General features: G+C 46.1%; 1 protein-coding gene and 1 long non-coding RNA gene across 3 annotated transcripts in view; both read right to left on the reverse strand.

Annotated features, from left to right (window-relative positions):
* Nucleotides 1–19,511, reverse strand: part of LOC307204356 — a 181,362-nt gene that overhangs the window by 140,072 nt on the left and 21,779 nt on the right. The window lies entirely within an intron of this gene.
* SPNS3 (SPNS lysolipid transporter 3, sphingosine-1-phosphate (putative)) overlaps nt 1–19,511 on the reverse strand; it is a 35,233-nt gene that overhangs the window by 10,963 nt on the left and 4,759 nt on the right. The window contains exons 2-7 of one of the 2 annotated variants that reach the window (XM_079955683.1): nt 12,976–13,259; nt 10,018–10,083; nt 6,534–6,670; nt 4,729–4,880; nt 2,572–2,638; nt 1,923–2,068 (exon numbers count right to left, since the gene is read on the reverse strand). In XM_079955683.1, coding sequence (XP_079811809.1) covers nt 1,923–2,068; nt 2,572–2,638; nt 4,729–4,880; nt 6,534–6,670; nt 10,018–10,083; nt 12,976–13,162 — 755 coding nt within the window. In that variant the 5' untranslated portion in view covers nt 13,163–13,259. Of the gene's footprint in view, nt 1–1,922; nt 2,069–2,571; nt 2,639–4,728; nt 4,881–6,533; nt 6,671–10,017; nt 10,084–12,975; nt 13,270–19,511 lie in introns of those variants that run through there. The other variant, XM_079955684.1, reaches the window with a different exon arrangement.

Consider the following 19,511-nt stretch of genomic DNA (forward strand, 5'->3'; position numbering starts at 1 on the left):
CTTTCTGTCAGGCCCTCAGGATTTCATCAGGCCATACCTCCCCTCCCCAGGCCACAGCCTTAGCTTGCCACGTTCTGCAGTTTCCTTGAGTGCTTCTGGCTGACTAAACTGTGATAACAGCCTTTGCTTGTCTGAGTGAATGGAGAGATGCACAGATAGCTCGGAGCATGAGACCCTTGATCTCAGGGTCGTGGGTTCCACCCCAACATCGGGCAAAATATTCCTGCATTGCAGGGGATTGGATAAGATGAACCATGTCCCTTCCAACTCTACAATTCTGTGATCTACGTGTAGATACCCCTGGCCTTTACATGGCTGGAATACAGCTGACTGTAAAAAGACAAGGGTCACACCTGTTGTTCCAGTGGAGGCTGCCCCACCAAACTCCATCTGCCTTCCGTCAGCCCCCACCTGCCTGCCTTCTTCCTTACAACCTGCCCAGCAAGTGGGCCCAGGCTACCACCTTCCTTCTCCTCCACCTCAGTGTTGCCCCTTCTAGAACTCAGCAGGGAGGAGGATGGGGTAAAACTAGAACTAGCTGGCTTTGCCTGTCATGGGCTCTGGCGCCACCTACTGTTGAGCTTCCTGCCTTCTGTCCTACCAGCTATCGCTGTGTTGCTCTGTGTTGAATTTTGGCCTCTGGCTCCACGCATTCTTGCCTTTGGCTCTGTCCACCATGGGCATGCGGCCCCCAGAAGGCTGCTTGAGAAGTGATGTGGCCCCTGGGCTGAAAAACACCCCCCTCCTCCTGCTGTAGAGTACCCGGATGCCTGACAGTATACTCTATGCATCTTTTAATTAAGGAGAAGGATGACAAGGTGATGTTTGTTAGCTCTGGGGGCTAGCCAGCATGTTCACCAGAGCATTCTGGGTAATCAGGTAATTTTTAATTTTTAGAGTGCCTTTCGACGTTGCTGAAAGCCAACTGCAACCCACAGAAATGACATAATGTTAGCAGGGAGGGTGGCAAGTGTTTCATAAGCCTGAAATTTCAGTGCCTACGTCATAAACGAGCATTTTACATGATAGCCAAGTAGGGCAAACAGTATCGTAATTAACCATCCGGGGGGTCTTTTACCTTCCAGAGCAGACAATGTTCGCTACCTGACTTCATAGCTGTCAACCGTCCCTTATTTGGCGGGAAAGTCCCTTATCCCAGCTCTGTGTCCCGCTGCTGTCCCTTATTGATGATGTCCCTTAAATTTCCTGGGTTTCAAAGGAAGCAGCTCCTCTCCCTCCCTCCCTGCCGGCCAGGGAGGAGGGAGGCTCTATCTGTGTTACTTGGCTGCGTTGCTCACCCAATAAGGAGTCTTAGAACGACTTGGGGGTGGAGCTTGCATGCCTTGTGCCGATCAAATCGGCCGCGTTGCCTGGGGACTCGCCTTTGCTCAGCGCTTCCCAGCGGAGAGGTGACGGTGGTTTTCCTTGCTGCACCCCCTTTGCCGGTTTGCTTTGCTGTGGGAACCACCGCTTGAGGCTTCGTTTGGCTGTTGGGCTGACTGGGCTTTCTCCCTTTGGCTCGGGAGCTGGTTGACTAAAATCCCTTATTTTGGCTGCTGGTCCCTTATTTTCGAGGCTGCTGGTCCCCTATTTTCAAATCTGTAAGTTGACAGCTATGCCTGACTTGGCCCTGAGCATGAAATGTTCAAAGGATGCCTAGAGAAGATTTATTCAAGTCAACATCACCCTCTACTGGATCCAGCTCAACCTGCAGCACCTTCAAGATGCACGGATTTGTCAAAGTATAAAAGGTTTCGGGGACTTGAGCCTGGTCTTCATCAGAGACACAGTGTTGTCCTTAGATGGCGGATAGAATTTATATATGCGTATTATACTACCTAAGGCTAAAAGCTGCACTTCCAAGCAAAGGGTTGGCATTCCATACAGGCACTGAAAATTCAAATAATAATAATGATACTTACTTTTTGCAAAGCGATGAAATGTCCTTGAGCCAAGTTGAATCCCCTCTGAACTTGTCAGCTGCAGGCTCCGCAGCTCCACGCCGGGATGATTCAGGAACCAAGAAAATGAGGAAAGCCAAGCCTACAGCTCCCATACAAGGGGTGACCTACAGAGAAAGGAACAGTTGCTGATGTTGCAGGAAATGGGCTTTCAACAAAGACCATGATTAAAGTGGCAACATTCTGATAATCAATAAGGAGGGGTTATTGGGGGAAGGGTTATTGGGTTGTTGTTTTTGTTTTGATTATGCATTTCATGGTTTTATATTTCGATTTTATTCTGTGAACAGCCCTGAGACCTCTGGGTATAGGGCAGTGTATAAATAATAATAATAATAATAATAATAATAATAATAATGGCAGAAAAGATGGAGTTCCTATAAGCTCTTGCCCATCATTTTTCAAAGCAGGCCCTTGGTTTTAGCATTGCAGATCTCAAGCCAGTCTTCTGTTTCAAACAGCTTCTGCCTCTTCACAAAACAGGCTGACAGTGGGCTGAGGCCAGCGGTCGGATTTGTTCAGCTGAATGAAACTCCCTTGATAAAGTGCAGAGTGGAAGAACCCCACCATTTTGCCCCCCAAAAGGGGGGTCCATCCAGAAAATACTCACCCTGAACCCCCAGTTCCAGTGGCCAGTAGCCAACGCCATTCCAGATGACATGATGTAACCGAGCCCACTGCAAGAGAAAGGAAACACACCGTTTTTATCTGACTGCTTCAAACCACCAAGCATGTCTAGGGGACAGAATGAGCACCAGTTTGGTTGCCAGGTCACCAGCCTAGATAGAAGCTCTTCATGGGAGGGGCTACATCTCAGGATTAGGGTGCACATCTCCCATGCCAGTGGTCCAGACCTTCCAAGTGTCCCTATTTTCCAGGGACAGTCCCGGATTTACAGAAGCCACCCCGGTTTCTGATTTGACCCTGGAATGTGACGCTTTTCCTTAGGACATCCCTATTTTCAGTGGAGGAACGTTGGGGGGTTTGGAGTTATGCAACCCAAGGAGATAAGGAACTATACAACCTCCAGAAGACATCTGAAGGCAGCCCTGTATAGGGAAGTTTTTTAAATATTTAATGTTCCTTTGTGTTTTAATATATGATGGAAGCTGCCTAGAGTGGCTGAGGCAACTCAGCCAGAGAGGCGGGGTATAAATAATAAAATGATGGTGATGTTTAGGATGATGATGGTGGTGGAATAAAAGGTATAAGGGACCCCTGACCATTAGGTCCAGTTGTGGCCGACTCTGGGGTTGCAGCGCTCATCTCGCTTTATTGGCCGAGGGAGCTGGCATATATCTTCTGGGTCATTTGGCCAGCATGAATAAGCCGCTTCTGGCGAACCGGAGCAGCGCACGGAAACACCATTTACCTTCCCGCCGGAGCGGTACCTATTTATCTACTTGCACTTTGGCGTGCTTTCGAACTGCTAGGTTGGCAGGAGCAGGGCCCAAGCAGCGGGAGCTCACCCCATCGTGGGGATTCGAACCGCCGACCTTCTGATCGGCAAGTCCTAGGCTCTGTGGTTTAACCCACAGTGCCACCCACATCCTGATGATGGAATAGGACGTCCCTATTTTCATGTTGGAGCTTTGGTGGTCACTTCTTAGCCTCTCCAGTTTAAAAAGTTTAGAGTCTCTGCGATTCAATAAAACGTGGCTTCCAATTGTGGCCAGTGACTGATCCTCTTCAAACAACAATCAGGACCAGTCAAGAGTGTAGAACGTGGCCTTGGATGCAGCTGTCTTGCTGAAGTTAAGCAGGTCCAGGTTTGGCCAGTGCATGGATGAAAAATCACCTAGGTAGCCTGCATGTATGACACCTGGTGTTCCGTGAGGAAAGGAAAGAGGGATATCAATGTACTAAGTGGGACCTGCAACAAAGTGTTGCAGTGGGGACTGCTGCCATTCTGAATTCCCATTCCACCCAACCTGGTTTTCTGTGTCCCCTCTCAAAAAAAAAAAAAAAACCACCCCAAAACAGTCAGCATTTTGTGACTACTGAGCACACTCAGTCCTCATGGGGCAGTTTGAGAGGTTCTCCCTCACTGCACCTCTAGACCTTTCTTCAATGTTCGAAACTCCCATTGTTCTAGGTGCATTTTGCGATAGGGGGTTTCATTAGCACGAGCAGTTTCTGAGCTCTGGGTGCAGTACTGTGCCTAAGATTTCAGATTAAAACTGCAGAGTGGAAGGAAAGGAGGACCTTTCTCTGCCTCCCCACTTCCAGTTACTCTCTTAAGACTGGATAAGAGACCCTCTTAAGACTATTAGGGGTGTGAGCAAGAGAAGGACTAGACCATGTGAAAAATGAACATAATATTTTAGCTGCAGTTCATTCATTTTCAGCTTTGTATTCTTGTTATAAAAAAAGCACACCTAGACATCCTATTGTTGCACCCATAACCTGGGTTTAAGGTGCCATTCAGCTCCTCGCTTTAATATCTCAGTTTCTCACACTGCCTTTCTTCCCATAAATATTTTTTGCAGTTCTGCATGTCTTGAGTTCCCTGAATCTTGCTGGAAATTCCTCCCAGGTGTTTTTGGGTACAAAATGATTGGCACTTTCAGTTTGATCATCAGAAATGCAAGGATGGGGGGCGGTGGATAGACAGATGGCTCTCTTCAACAGCCCCACCCTTGCTAAAAGGAAAATGAAGAGGCTCCAACCATAACATCCCCCCCCCCCCGCTTCTCCCCTTCCCCACTTCCGTGCTGCCCCCTAGCCCCAGATCCTTCCCAACTTGTCTCAGAGAACAGAGATCTACCTTCCAACAGGTATGAAGATATAGAAGAGCGAAAGCATGCACGTCCTGCGGTCTTTCTCAAACAGGTCAGCGATGATGGTGGGCGCGATAGTGGAGTAACTGGCGGTGCCAGCACCCACCAGTCCCCGCGAAATGAAGAACAGCCAGGGCATCTTGAGGAAGGGGAGGAGACGTGCAAGATATTGAAAAGGGCACACATTAAGTAGCACCTTCCAGCACTCGGCATAGCCTTTGTTTATTTTAATTTATCCTCCTGTCCCTTCAGAAGAAGCTCATGCCGAGCAGAAGACAAGACATAAAAAGATATACAAATTTCCCTATCTTTACTCTCTTTTCTGTCTCATAGACTGTAGTCCACGATCCAGTCCAGGCAAACAATTATAACATAAAGCTTGCACCTTTATTACCCAGAATATCACTCAGAGTTTCTCTGGGCAGTTCCCTCCGTTCTAAATTGGTAGCCTAGGTAAAACTGAGTTGTTCTTGTTAAGTTGTGGGTGAACATATCAGACGACACAGCGATTCTTCAAACAGCTCTTATTTATTCACAGGCCAGGACAGAACTGAACTGAAGGGTTCAGTCAGCCTGCTTATATAGAGCTCCAGTACAGCGTAACTGTAACAATTTTCTAAAACTATCCAATCACTGAACGTCACTTTTGATCCCTTATTTGCATAACTATCTACAGTATCCCCCTGCTGGCCCAGGACGAGAACTTCAGTACATAACAGTTCTCCTAACCAGTGCTCATTTTTTTTTCCAGCCAGAGCATGCAGGAGTACAGTTCCAGCAACTCTCAGGTGGGTGCCATTGTGAGCCAGCGCTCCCCTCACCGCCTTCTTGCATTTATGTACTTCTGAGAAGCCCAAAACGTACATTTCAAGTCAAAACAGAAGTTGGCCAGCTTGTGCAAGTCTACACTGTTTTAAAAGAACTATGACTTCATCTAACTCCTAGCCATGATTGGTCAAGCTACAGGGCAGCCAATTCGTATTCCCTTCTCTTTAATCCGTCTCCAGTACAGTCATACCTCATGTTACGTCCACTTCATGTTACGTTCTTTCAGGTTACGTCCCGCGGCAACCGGAAGTACCGGAAAGGGTTACTTCCGGGTTTCGCCACTTGCACATGCGCAGATGTGCAAAATTATGTCACACGCATGCGCAGAAGCGCCGAATCGCAACCCACATGTGCGCAGACGCACTGCTGCGGGTTGTGCTCTTTTCATATTGCAAATGGGCCTCCAGAACGGATCCCGTTCGCAACCAGAGATACCACTGTATAGAGGCAGGGGGCTTTAAGCTTTCCCGCCAGGCCTCTACTGTTGCACAAGTGAGTGTTAGCACAAGGGCCCTTCCAAGCTGCCCTAGACATTTGCCAGAATCTAAGAGAATGAGGGCGGAAGAGGCACATTGATTTGACCTATACCAGAACCAGGGTTAACCCCCCAACCAGCTAAGGAGACTGCTGGCTGTAGTTTTTTGCACCTCCACAATCAGTAAAGGGTCTGTTATCAAACTGGCATCTGTTCAGGGCTCCCTAAGTTGCCTGGTGACTTATTGTAACAACTTCAGTGAATTCTGGCACCTATTTTTCTTGGGGGGGAAAGCACTAGCTAATTTTTAAAATATGTTTCCTCCCCTCCACTCTTCACATTTGTAATAGTTGAGCCTTAGCTCATTGAACCAGCTTTGGATTTGCTGAACATTCGAACGCCACCAGGAGGTGTACCATTCCCAAAATGGAACATCTATTCATGCAGACAAACCTCCACCCCCCAAAAAACCAAATAATTGACACTTACCCATTCTGGGATGAATGAGCTGGCAAGGGTAACGCCTGACCAGAGGATTACCCCAGCACTCAGGATGATTTTGCGGTTGTATCTGTCACCGAGATATCCAAAAAGAGGGGCCGCCACCAAGAAACAAATAATAAAAACTGTTGTGGAAAGAAGCAAGAGGAGTGATGAATGTTGACAGCTGTGTGGGAGTTCACCAGGGTCCATTTCAGTGTATTTATCACATTATTTCACTTTCCTTCAATTCATAGAATCTTAAGAGCTGGAAGGGGCCACAAGGGTCCAATTTGCTGCAATGTAAGAATCTTTTGGGACGCAGGTGGCGCTGTGGGTTAAAGCCTCAGCGCCTAGGACTTGCCGATCGAAAGGTCGGCGGTTCGAATCCCTGCGGCGGGGTGCGCTCCCGCTGCTCGGTCCCAGCGCCTGCCAACCTAGCAGTTCGAAAGCACCTCCGGCTGCAAGTAGATAAATAGGGACCGCTTACCAGCGGGAAGGTAAACGGCGTTTCCGTGTGCGGCTCTGGCTTGCCAGAGCAGCGATATCACGCTGGCCACGTGACTCGGAAGTGTCTCCGGACAGCGCTGGCCCCTGGCCTCTTAAGTGAGATGGGCGCACAACCCCAGAGTCTGTCAAGACTGGCCCGTACGGGCAGGGGTACCTTTACTTTTACCTTTAAGAATCTTTTGCCCAGTGGGGGGCTCGAACCCATGACCCCCCAGATTAAGAGTCTCATGCACTACTGACTGAGCTATCCCAGTGTCTACTGTTAGGTTCCCACACTTCACCATCCTTCTACCAAAGATCTAAGATTTGCCATAAACACACACATTTTATCCTCATTATCACCCCGTGAGGTAGGCTAGGCTGAGACTGACTGGTCTCGGGTCCCCCAGTAAACTCCATGGGATTTGAACTTGGGTCTATCCAGAGTGTGGATGTCACTCTTGGCTATATTCAAGATGAATTTAGAAAAACAGAAGCATATTTTAAGAATCTATGTTTTGATTAAAAACATAAAAGCCCACTGCTGGATCTGACCAAAGGCCAGTCTAGCCTAGTACCCTGTTTCCTCATGGTGGCCATTCCTCCTTGAAACTCCCAAGTCAGACATGATGGCCACAGAATTCAGGGTAGGGCAGATACCTTGGCCTAAACTGGACTTTTTCACAAAGAGGGGCTGAAGAAATGAGGCAAATAGAGGTGAGGAACGGTAAAGTTTAGGCTTTATTACATGGCTCAGGACATCAATACCTCTCCCCATAGGAACCAATCTTCAGCCTTTAATCATCAACAGAGGTCCTTCTTTGTGTGCCTCCTCCGTGAGAGGTCCAGAGGGTGGCAACACCAGAACGGGCCTTTTCGGTGGTGGCTCCCCATTTGTGGAGTACTGTATTTTCCCCAGGCTCACCTGGCACCATCATTACATGTCTTTAGGCACCAGGCAAAAACATTCCTCTTTACCCAGGCCTTTGGCCGTTAATGTCCTTGTTAAAGCTGTGGGAGGGACTGTTATTATTATTATTTTATTATTATGCTTTTTAAAAATTATTTTATGATTGTGCCCTGTAAATGTGTTCTTAATGTTGTACACCGCCCTGGGGTCTCATGATAAAGGGTGGTATAACAACAACAACAACAACAACAAATTATAAACGAGCCAGGTTTGAATGGCATGAACTTGAGAGTTCTGAAGAAGAACTCACACATGGATGTGCTGATCTTCTAACAAAAAACAGATAACTTGTCCCTAAGTGTGGCCTCCATACCAGGGGGCTGGAAAACAGCCAGTCTAACACCAATTTTTAAAGAGAAATCTGTGTGGAGGGCAGAATCCAGGAAATTGCAGGCTGGTTCGAAGTTCTGCTCCAGATTAATTGGTGGAATGCACTTCTAGAAATAAAACGACCAAGTATATAGAAAAACAAGCATAGCTGAAGTTATGTCTCACTAACCTTGAACTGGCCCAAAACAGAGGTACTCCCTGTGGTTTGAAACACAGCAGGGGAACCCCCTCTCATTTTTTAAGCCTTACGATAGAATATAGACATCCCTTGCGACAGGCAAGACCTATTCACACACACATAAAATCCATTTTTTTAATACTTTATTTAAGATTCAACAATAAAAAAAATCCACAATAACTACTACATCAGTTCATTACAACTGACCATCTATAACAGTAGTTGAAAAATTACAGAACATCACTTTAGCTTGCTCAAATTTTCATATTTAACTTTTATCTCTTTATCTCTTTCTTAGCAGATCAAAAAGAAAAGAACAAAAAAGAAGAAGAAGAAGAAGAAGAAGAAGAAGAAGGTAGAAAGAAAAAGAAGAAAGGGTGGGGAGATTTAAAGAAAGAATTAGAAGAAAGGGGAAAAATGAAAATAAACACATTTGACTTCCGATTAGACTCATTGTATTATTATTTGTATTATTTTTTCACACACAGTTCCAGATTCACACACACACAAAATCCATTTTGAAAGCAATTTTGGCTTCGCTTTCACAAAGCGAAGTTTTCTATATACAGTAATGTGTTTATTTATTTGAATGTGAAGCAGATCTTCATTTTATTTTTAAGAAACAGAGACCAGAGGGAACATGAGAGGATGTGTTATAACAGACCGGTCACTTGGGAAGGTTGCCTGCACAGGTCTGTCAAAATGCCACAATTTCACAGGGGGGGCAGAGAATAAAACACAGGATGTGGTGTTGGGTGCGAAATCCAGCTTCCTGAGAAACGTTAACCGACAGGCAGATCTTATTTTGTATGGTTTTTGCATAGCACAAAATTCCAGTATTCTCTTAACGCTATTTTGAATTTATTTTTAGAAGGCTGCCTTACCCAGAGTCAGACCATTGGTCCATCTATCTCTGTACTGTCTGCAATGGTTGGCAGTTGCTCCCCAGGGACTGAAACGGGAGTCTCTCCTTGCCCTTGTACAGTGGTACCTCGGGTTACATACGCTTCAGGTTACATACGCTTCAGGTTACAGACTCTGCTAACCCAGAAATATAACCTCGGGTTAAGAACTTTGCTTCAGGATAAGAACAGAAATCGTGCTCCGGCGGCACAGTGGGAGGCCCCATTAGCTAAAGTGGTGCTTCAGGTTAAGAACAGTTTCAGGTTAAGAATGGACCTCTGGAACGAATTAAGTACTTAACCCGAGGTACCACTGTAGTAATGTAACAAGACATCATTACGTCCATCCACCCCACCCTGTATTCATTGCACACAGCGCTGTTTCCTTTCTGCTGCAGTTCGCCATCTGACAAAAACGACGCTATTTGTCTCACCGTCCGCTGTGGTGAAATTATGCAACTCGTGTAATTTACATAATTAATTATATCGCTCCGCCCCATTCATTTCAATGCAATGCAAATGCAAGGCAAAAGCAGTTGTGATCAGGGTGAGAGATAATTGATTATGATCATACACATGCTGAAAGCAACAAAAGAGAATGCCATTGTATTATCATGGTTTTACCTGTGTGTAACAAGCCTGCGCTGCTGTCTCGTAGTTTGAAGTAGGTCTGTACATGTTGAAGCACCCCTGTAACAAAGCAAAAATCCATTACAACCACAATGTTACAGTGATAGGATTAATTTTGACTTCTTAAAGTTTGTTTGTTATCCTACCCTGTCTGCAAGAGAGCAAGCATGGTCACCCACCCTGCATTTTATCCTTTGAGTTAGGTTAGATTGGCCTAAGTTCTCCCATGGCTGGGTAAAATCCAAGTCCGCTCCTATGACATGATAGGCTCCATCCCCTTGCCCCAGCTTGTGAGAAAGGGAAGCAGAGGTTAGCAAAGGAGCGCTGCTTTGATCTAGCTGCTCGGGTTATGCAAAGCTGCCTTTACTACTCGTTGTACTACTCGTCTCAATTAGGGCCAGGGCCTTTTCAGCACTGGCCCCGACTTGGTGGAACGCTCTGTCACAAGAGACTAGGGCCCTGCGGAACTTGACATCTTTCCGCAGGGCCTGCAAGACAGAGCTGTTCTGCCTGGCCTTTGGTTTGGACTCAGTCTGACCCTTATGTTTCCCTCCCCTTATGGTTTTGTTCTATGGGCTACTTTTAAAATGAGGCTGCATTGTAAATTGCATTTTAACCTGTATTTTAAATTGGTGGTTTTTTCCCTGTTATGTTTTTAATGTAATTTTACTGGTGTTAGCCACCCTCTGGCCGGGGAAGGCAGAGTATACCGTAAATCAAATTTGTTGTTGTTGTTGTTTACTTGCAGAGAAGCAGATCTCACTTTGCTTTTACTTGAGCTCTTATGAAGCTTACCTCAATCTGTCAATAACCTAACAGGGGAAACTCTCTGCGAATAAGCGCCCTGCTCTTCGCTGACATGGAAGAGGCTATACAACCAAAGGGCAGAAAAGGAAAGGAGCCTGCCTTTCCATATCACAGAATTGGCAAGCCCAAAATAGCATTAATTCTTTGTTGGGGACATCAGAGGCTGTGAACTTTTGGTTTAAAAATACAAGCCTCTTGGATATGGGCGCAGGCGGCAGGACTCTGGAAATCCAGGACAAAACATGGAGGCCAACAGGTGTTGTCTGGCATGTCATACCGAACGGGATCTGTGGCTGCCTACGACTATGCCTTTAATGCACATTGGAAGCACATTTCCCTCTCAAAGAATTCTGGGCTTGTGGTTTACCCCTCACAGAGCTCCAGCTCTTATCATTTTGTTGCATTTTAAGAACATAAGAAGAACCTCCACTGGATCAGGCCAGTGACCCCATCTAGGACACACTTACCTACGGGACCGCCTCTCCTGGTGTGCCCCGAAGAGGACCTTAAGGACAACATTTTGGAGTTCCCAAGTCGCAAGGTGGTTAGATTGGTCTCAACTAGGGCCAGGGCCTTTTCAGTACTGGCCCCGACTTGGTGGAACGCTCTGTCACAAGAGACTAGGGCCCTGCGGGACTTGACATCTTTCTGCAGGGCCTGCAAGACAGAGCTGTTCCGCCTGGCCTTTGGCTTGGACTCAGTCTGACCTCTATGTTTCCTTCCCCTTAGGGTTTTGATCTATGGGCTACTTTTAAAATGAGGCTGCATTTTAAATTGCATTTTAACCTGTATTTTAAATTGGTTTTTGTTTTTCCCCCTATCTGAGCCAGGGAGGGTGGGGTATAAATAAAAATTATTATTATTATTATTATTATTATTATTATTATTATTATTATTATTATGTCCAGCATCCTGTTCTCACTGTGGCCAACCAGATTCCTGTGGGAAACCCACAAGCAGGACTCGAGCACAAGAGCCCCTCTCTGCTCCTGTGGTTTCCAGCAACGAGTATTCAGAAGCATGGCTGCCTTTAGCTGTGGGAGCAGAGCCATTGTGGCTCATAGACGTCTTATCCTCCATTAATCCTCTTTTAAAGCCACCAGGTTGGTGGCCCTCACCGCATGAAGAAGTCCTTTCTTTCAACACTCAGCTTCGTTGGACGCCCACAAGTTCCCATGTGTATGGTGTAAGGGAGAAAAACCTTCCTCTTTCCACTCTCTCTATGCCAGGCGTAATTATCTAAACTTCTATCATATCGCCTCTTGCTTGCCTTCTCTCTAAACTAAATAGTCCAATACGCTGTCACATTTCCTTGTGGGGGCGTCTGATACCCTCCAATGTTTCTCTGATGAAAATCGGAACATCCTAGTCCATCATCATCATCATCATCATCATTATCATCATCATCATTTTATTATTTATACCCTGCTCATCAGCCTGGGTTGCCCCAGCCACTCTGGGCGGCTTCCAAAATACGTAAAAACATAATAAAACTACACAGATATTCTTCTAAAGGTTGTATAGTTGCAAATCTCCTTGGCTCAGGCGGTCACATAACTCCATACCCTACAACATTTCTCTGATGAAAATAGGGACGTCCTAAGAAAAAGTGGGACATTCTGGGATCAATTCAGAAACTGGGACAGCTTCTGTAAATCCAGGACTGTCCCTGGAAAATAAGGACACTTGGAGGGTCTGGAGTCTGTTTAAAAAATAGTGCTGTTAAAAAATTATTATTATTATTATTATTATTATTATTATTATTATTATTATTATTTCAACTTATACACCACCCTATATCTGGAGGTCTCAGGGAGGTTCACAACAAGACCACAACATATAAAATCAAACCAAAAGCAGTAACCCAATAACAACTCCCCTCCCCAAAAGCCACATTCTAAAAATGTGTTGGATGTAAACAAGATCAACCAAAGGCCTGGTTAAAAAGGAACGTTTTTGCCTAGCACCTAAAGGTGTATAATGTAGGCGCCAGGTGAACTTCACTGGGGAGAGCATTCCACAGATGGGGAGCCACTGCAGAGAAGGCCCCGTTCTCTTGTTGCCTCTCTCCGGACCTCTCGAAAAGCAGTATTAACACGGCTATCTTTCAGGGAATGGACCACAAAGAGAGGGGAGTCATCTTACCTGGGACAAGAAACCAGTCCATGTAATTCACCAGGTTAAGGTAGCACAGCACTGCAATGGCAATGTAAGACCTTCTGGCCGGGGGACTCCTCGCTCCCTGGTCGTCTTCGCCAAATTCAATGACTCCATAACCCTTCAAGGCTATGGGAGACTGAGGTGGCAGTCCCGGGGCCACCAGCTCGTTCATGGCCCTGGACCAACTCTGCTAATCAAAGGACGGGCAGGATGTGAAGCCGATTCCGAGCTCCTTCATTATGAGGAACTTCACTCTGCACGGTCATTTCCTGCAAAATAAAGCCAGCCACAAAAGCTCTGAGCTTCCCCCTCACAAGAAGGTTGCACATTTGCAGAGAAAAAAGCCAGGTCTCTTCTCCCACACAGCAGCAGGAAACCACTTGACCTTGTAAGGCAAGAAGAGAGAGAAATGTGTGCAAGATTAATTCAAGACACTCTCCTTTTTTCGATTGGGAGTCCACCTCCGTGGTGCGACCGGAGGTGGCAGAGAAATTTGATCCGGTTTTGAAACACCACCTACCATATTTTTCCGTATATAAGACTAGGTTTTCCCCCTTAAAAATAATGTCAGAAATTAAGGCGCGTCTTATACACGGATACATCTCCCCTCCATTTTCTTAAATATGAGTCCACCAAAATAGGGGGCATCTTATACATGGGGCATCTTATAGGCAAAAAAAACACGGTAATTTGAAGTTCCCCAAACAATAAATGAGCCTGCTTTAAATATATACAGTGGTACCTCAGGTTACATACGCTTCAGGTTACAGACTCCGCTAACCCAGAAATAGTGCTTCAGGTTAAGAACTTTGCTTCAGGATGAGAACAGAAATCGTGCTCCGGCAGCAGCAGGAGGCCCCATTAGCTAAAGTGGTGCTTCAGGTTAAGAACAGTTTCAGGTTAAGAACGGACCTCCGGAACGAATTAAGTACTTAACCTGAGGTACCACTGTATTATGGAGGCTTCAGCCAGGACCCCACTGAGGGTATGGATATACTCAGGGCCTCAAGGCTTTTAGGAATTAGGAAGGTCCAACACGCACCCCTGCGACTGACATGGGAGATTTACAGTCAAATCTGACAATGCATATTCTTGCGAGTTGGCATGGGAAGGGAGAAGACCACAGAGCAGCATTGCTGATAGGCAGCCCCAGAAATGTAATTGCTAGAGAGGACTTTATGTGATGTCATTTCCCCTCCTCTCTTGGGCAGGAAGAATGGAAGTAGTATTTCCTGTTCCTTCCCGCTCTCTTTTTTCTCTTCCACCACCAGCAATGGGAGCACACGCAGATCCAACAGCACCAGCATCAGGCATATACCTGAGGCTGCCTATACTGTAGATAGAAGTCTTTTGCCTGCATTTATTTTACTGCTGCTGCTGCTGAGAACTAACACATGACTGTAAGTAAATAATACTTTAAACTTACTTCTCAGTCTGTTGTCCGATTCTTGGTTAAGCGGGGTGAGAAAGGGGGAGCCAGCTTGCTTTGCAACTGGACTTAATTAAAAGAAAGCTTCACCGCCTAGTCCTATACTTTTGGATTTTCTAATCTACCCCCTGTCCATCTCCACATGCATTAAGTTCCTACATGGTCCCCCATCCAGACCCCGACTAGCTCCAAATCTGCTTAGCTTCACCAAAGCCTGCTGCATCAAACTAGCACAATATTTTGGCACTGGTTTGGAGTCCATTAGACAAGGTTGGATTTCTTGGCGTTAACTTGTGACCTCGATTTGCTGTGTCAGTTACTCAGTTTGGGGGGACAGCACAAAATGTGGGGTTCACAGCAGTAAACTAGCACAAAACTTTGTCATCTGTTTTGGATCCAGAATTCTGGGGTCACACATTAATAGAGCTGCTGCAGCTCATCATATGATGATGATGATGATGATGATGATGATGATGATACCTTTATTGTCAATGTACAGCCTGTATACAATGAAATATGCTTCTAGATCAGAGACACTCCAGATGTTGGACTGCCACCAGCCCCAGGCAACGTTGCCAGTTGTCAGGGATGATGGATGTTGGTAGTTCAACAGCATCTGAAGGATCACAGGTGTTTCCTGTGCAGAATGCACTGGCAAAGCAGAACCCCACCTCACCCCAGCAGCTTAGCTTTTGACAGGTGGGTGGGATCAACTACCTACCAGCCACCTGACACCAGAATGACATCAGAGGATTGACGGGTGAGATGCCTGGTCCACCGGCCAAATTTGGCCCATGAGGTGGGGGAGATAAAATCCGGGCCCCTGGGGCCAAAAATATCACTTACCCCTGACCTAGTACAGTGGTACCTTGGGTTATGTACTTAATTCGTTCCGGAGGTCCATAGTTAACCTGAAACTGTTCTTAACCTGAAGCACCACTTTAGCTAATGGGGTCTCCTGCTGCTGCTGCGCCGCCGGAGCACAATTTCTGTTCTCATCCTGAAGCAAAGTTCTTAACCTGAAGCACTATTTCTGGGTTAGTGGAGTCTGTAACCTGAAGCGTCTGTAACCTGAAGCGTATGTAACCCAAGGTATCACTGTACATTTCTCTGATGGAAATAGGGACATTTCTCCCATGAAAATAGGGACATCCTATTCTGCATCAGGAAGATTCTCTCCTGTTTGATCTCGCCGTACACGTTGACATCTTACACACGTAGACATCTGTCACACTGAGGCAATTACAACCTCTCTGCCTAAGCTACCTCAGAGGAACGGTATAAAGAAAAAATATGCAAGGGACATGATAATGTACAGTGCCTACAATAATAAAGGGAACAAAATAAAATTTTAGCTGTAAAAAAAGGTGAAGGACCCCTGGACGGTTAAGTCCACTCAAAGTCGACTATGGGGTTGTGGCGTTCATCTCGCTTTCAGGCCAAGGAAGCTGGCGTTTGTCCACAGACAGCTTTCCAGATGATGAGGCTAGCATGACTAAACTGCCTCTGGCACAACGGAAACCAAAGCGCATGGAAATGCTGTTTACCTTCCTGCCGCAGCAGTACCTATTTATCTACTTGCACTGGCATGCTTTCGAACTGCTAGGCTGGCAGAAGCTGGGACAGAGCAACGGGAGTTCACCCCATCAAGGGGATTCGAACTGCCGACCTTCTGATCAGCAAGCCCAAGAGGCTCAGTGGTTTAGATCACAGCACCACCCTCTCCCTCTGAATTTTAGGTGCCTTGAGTTGCTGTCAGGAAAAAAGGCAGGAAATAACAACAACAACAACAACAACAACAACAACAACAACAACAACAACAAGAATGATCAGGAACATACCAGAGAGTTAATCTTATTGAACTCAGTGGGGCTTAGTTCTGAGTAAAAATGCTTAGAATTGCAGTGTAAGACTGCCTGCTTTCCAGTAGCCACTATGAGCTGCCCTAGGGAGGAGGGTGGCAGCAGCGGCCACAGAGAGACCATGGTGAAGGCATGGAGAGGCCACAGAGGTGTGCTTCCTTGCAGCCCCCACTGCTGCTGCCAACATCATTCGGGACAAGCGCCAGCTCTTCCTCCTCCCCAAGCTCAGCAGTGGTGGTAATGGCAAGGGAAACAGGGACATTCTGGGATCAAATCAGAAGCTGGGATGGCTTTTGTAATTCCGAGACTGTCCCTGAAAAATAGGGATACTTGGAGGGTATGAGAACCACATATGCCATTTGAGACTCCTTGGAGAAAAAGGTGGGATATAAATGCAATCAGTCTGTCAGTCAAAAAATTAAGAAGGGGGGGGGGGCAGAATGCAAACTGCAATTGGCCACAGACCTCGAAAGGGACCACAGAAAGTGTTGGCTGTACTAACTTGCTGCAATGTTGTTGTTTAGTCGTTTAGTCGTGTCCGACTCTTCGTGACCCCATGGACCAGAGCACGCCAGGCACTTCTGTCTTCCACTGCCTCCCGCAGTTTGGTCAAACTCATGCTGGTAGCTTCAAGAACACTGTCCAACCATCTCGTCCTCTGTCGTCCCCTTCTCTTTGTGCCCTCCATCTTTCTCAACATCAGGGTCTTTTCCAGGGAGTCTTCTCTTCTCATGAGGTGGCCAAAGTATTGGAGCCTCAGCTTCAGGATCTGTCCTTCCAGTGAGCACTCAGGGCTGATTTCCTTAAGAATGGATTGGTTTGATCTTCTTGCAGTCCATGGGACTCTCAAGAGTCTCCTCCAGCACCATAATTCAAAAGCATCAATACTACAGCAACCAGCCTTCTTTATGGTCCAGCTCTCACTTCCATACATCACTGCTGGGAAAACCATAGCTTTAACTATACAGTGGTACCTCAGGTTTCATACGCTTCAGGTTACACACTCCGCTAACCCAGAAACATTACCTCGGGTTAAGAACTTTGCTTCAGGATGAGAACAGAAATCGTGCTCCGGCAGCAGCGGGAGGCCCCATTAGCTAAAGTGGTGCTTCATGTTAAGAACAGTTTCAGGTTAAGAACGGACCTCCAGAACGAATTAAGTACTTAACCCAAGGTACCTCTGTACTGCAGATGGGGCCATAAAGCTGAAAAGCCCCTCAGATGTCATCTAGCCCACCCCCTGCCGATGCAGGACGTTTGCTGCTTCAGCATCCCTGAGAAGTGCCCATTTTAAAGGCCCTGCTTTAAACTTCTAACAAATGGAGGGGTCACCTCCTTCCAAGGGGGTCTGTCCCACTGCCAACAGCTTGTGACAGCAGGAAGTTTTTCCTGATGTTTTATCATAATTTCAACCCCCTTTTTTTTAAAAAAAAATGCCTGTGTTGATATGTGTCTATGAAAATCCATCTTTTTCATTTGACATGTGGACAAAATAACAGCAACCTTCATCTTCACTGATAGTCTCGTAATTTAGGAAGCCAAATGCCAGTTTTCTGTCTACGTAAAGCCGCTGTCCTAACCTGGAATTCAACCCAGAATAAACTCTTATATTCCATTTGTTTTGACAGGACTTAAGCATGCATCAATGTGCTTAGCCTTGCAGTAGCATAAGACGATTAAAGGTGTTGTTTTTTTAAAAAAATTAAAAGCTGCTTTTCAATCAAATATATTCATCCCACAAAAACAAAAACGTGAACCTATATGAAGTTTGGTATGCTTATGTCTGGGAATTAATTTTGATGGAAAAGTTAAGGGAAAGGGTACGTGAAAGAAAACAACGTGAGAAACTATATAACTTTTACATAACGTGGTCCTCCTTTATTACATATACATCAATGAAAGAACATGCATTTAAACCACCTAAGACACATGGGAGCATGTGGAATGATATTTTTTAAACCAGCAACTGCAGAAATAATTTTTCATTTGATTAGATTACTAATGTAATTACTTGGACGTAGTTGGGGCTGGGGTTTTTTGAGGGGGGGTTAGGGGAAAACTGTATTTTATTGCTTGTATTTGATTATATGTTGTTCTTATATTCAACTAATAAAATATTCCCAAAAAAAAGAATGCAAAAAAAAAGAAGAAGAAAAGCTATGCTGGATCAGACCAGTGTCCCACCTAGTCCAGCATCCTGTTCTCACAGTGGCCAACCAGATGCCTGTGGGAAGCTCTCAAGCAGGATTCGAACACAAGAGCACTCTCCCCTCCTGTGGTTCCCAGCAATTGGTATTCAAAATCACTGTTGCCTCTGACTGAGGAGGCAAAGCACAGCCATCCTCCAGGAATTTGTCTAATCCTCTTTTAAAGCCATCCAAGTTGACGGCCATCACTGCCTCCTGAGGAAGTGAGTTCCATAGTTTAACTTGTGTCTCTCAGGGGAACAGCGTGGGGCAGACTGCCCCGAATCAGCTTCGGCTTGTAGCTGCTTAATGCCCAAAACTGCAGGCAAGGAGGGAAAAGGAGAGTGCAGGAGGGAAGGTCTGTGAAGCAAGCTTCCTGACTCAAACTGCCAAAAAGATTGGCTAACAGGTAGGGCTGTTGCTGCTTCCCCAGTGATGGAAATGCCAAACTGGAAGTTAGAGAAGATCTGAAGGAGTGTCTCCGCCTCCACCGTTCTACCCGGACACTGAGGTCCAGCGCCGAGGGCCTTCTGGCAGTTCCCTCACTGCGAGAAGCCAAGGTACAGGGAACCAGGCAGAGGGCCTTCTCGGTAGTGGCACCCACCCTGTGGAACGCCCTCCCATCAGATATCAAAGAGAAAAACAACTACAGTGGTACCTCAGGTTAAGTACTTATTTCGTTTCGGAGGTCCATTCTTAACCTGAAACTGTTCTTAACCTGAAGCACCACTTTAGCTAATGGGCCCTCCCGCTACTGCCGCGCCACCGGAGCACAATTTCTGTTCTCATCCTGAAGCAAAGTACTTAACCTGAAGCACTATTTCTGTGTTAGCAGAGTCTGTAACCTGAAGCGTATGTAACCTGAAGCGTATGTAACCTGAAGCGTATGTAACCCAAGGTACCACTGTACCAGACTTTTAGAAGACATCTGAAGGCAGCCCTGTTTAGGGAAGCTTTTAATATTTGATGCATTACTGCATTTTAATATTTTGTTGGAAGCCGCCCAGAGTGGCTGGGGAAGCCCAGCCAGATGGGCGGGGTATA

Source organism: Podarcis cretensis (genome assembly GCF_951804945.1).
Source record: "Podarcis cretensis genome assembly, chromosome: 15".
Classification (NCBI taxonomy): Eukaryota; Metazoa; Chordata; class Lepidosauria; order Squamata; family Lacertidae; genus Podarcis; species Podarcis cretensis.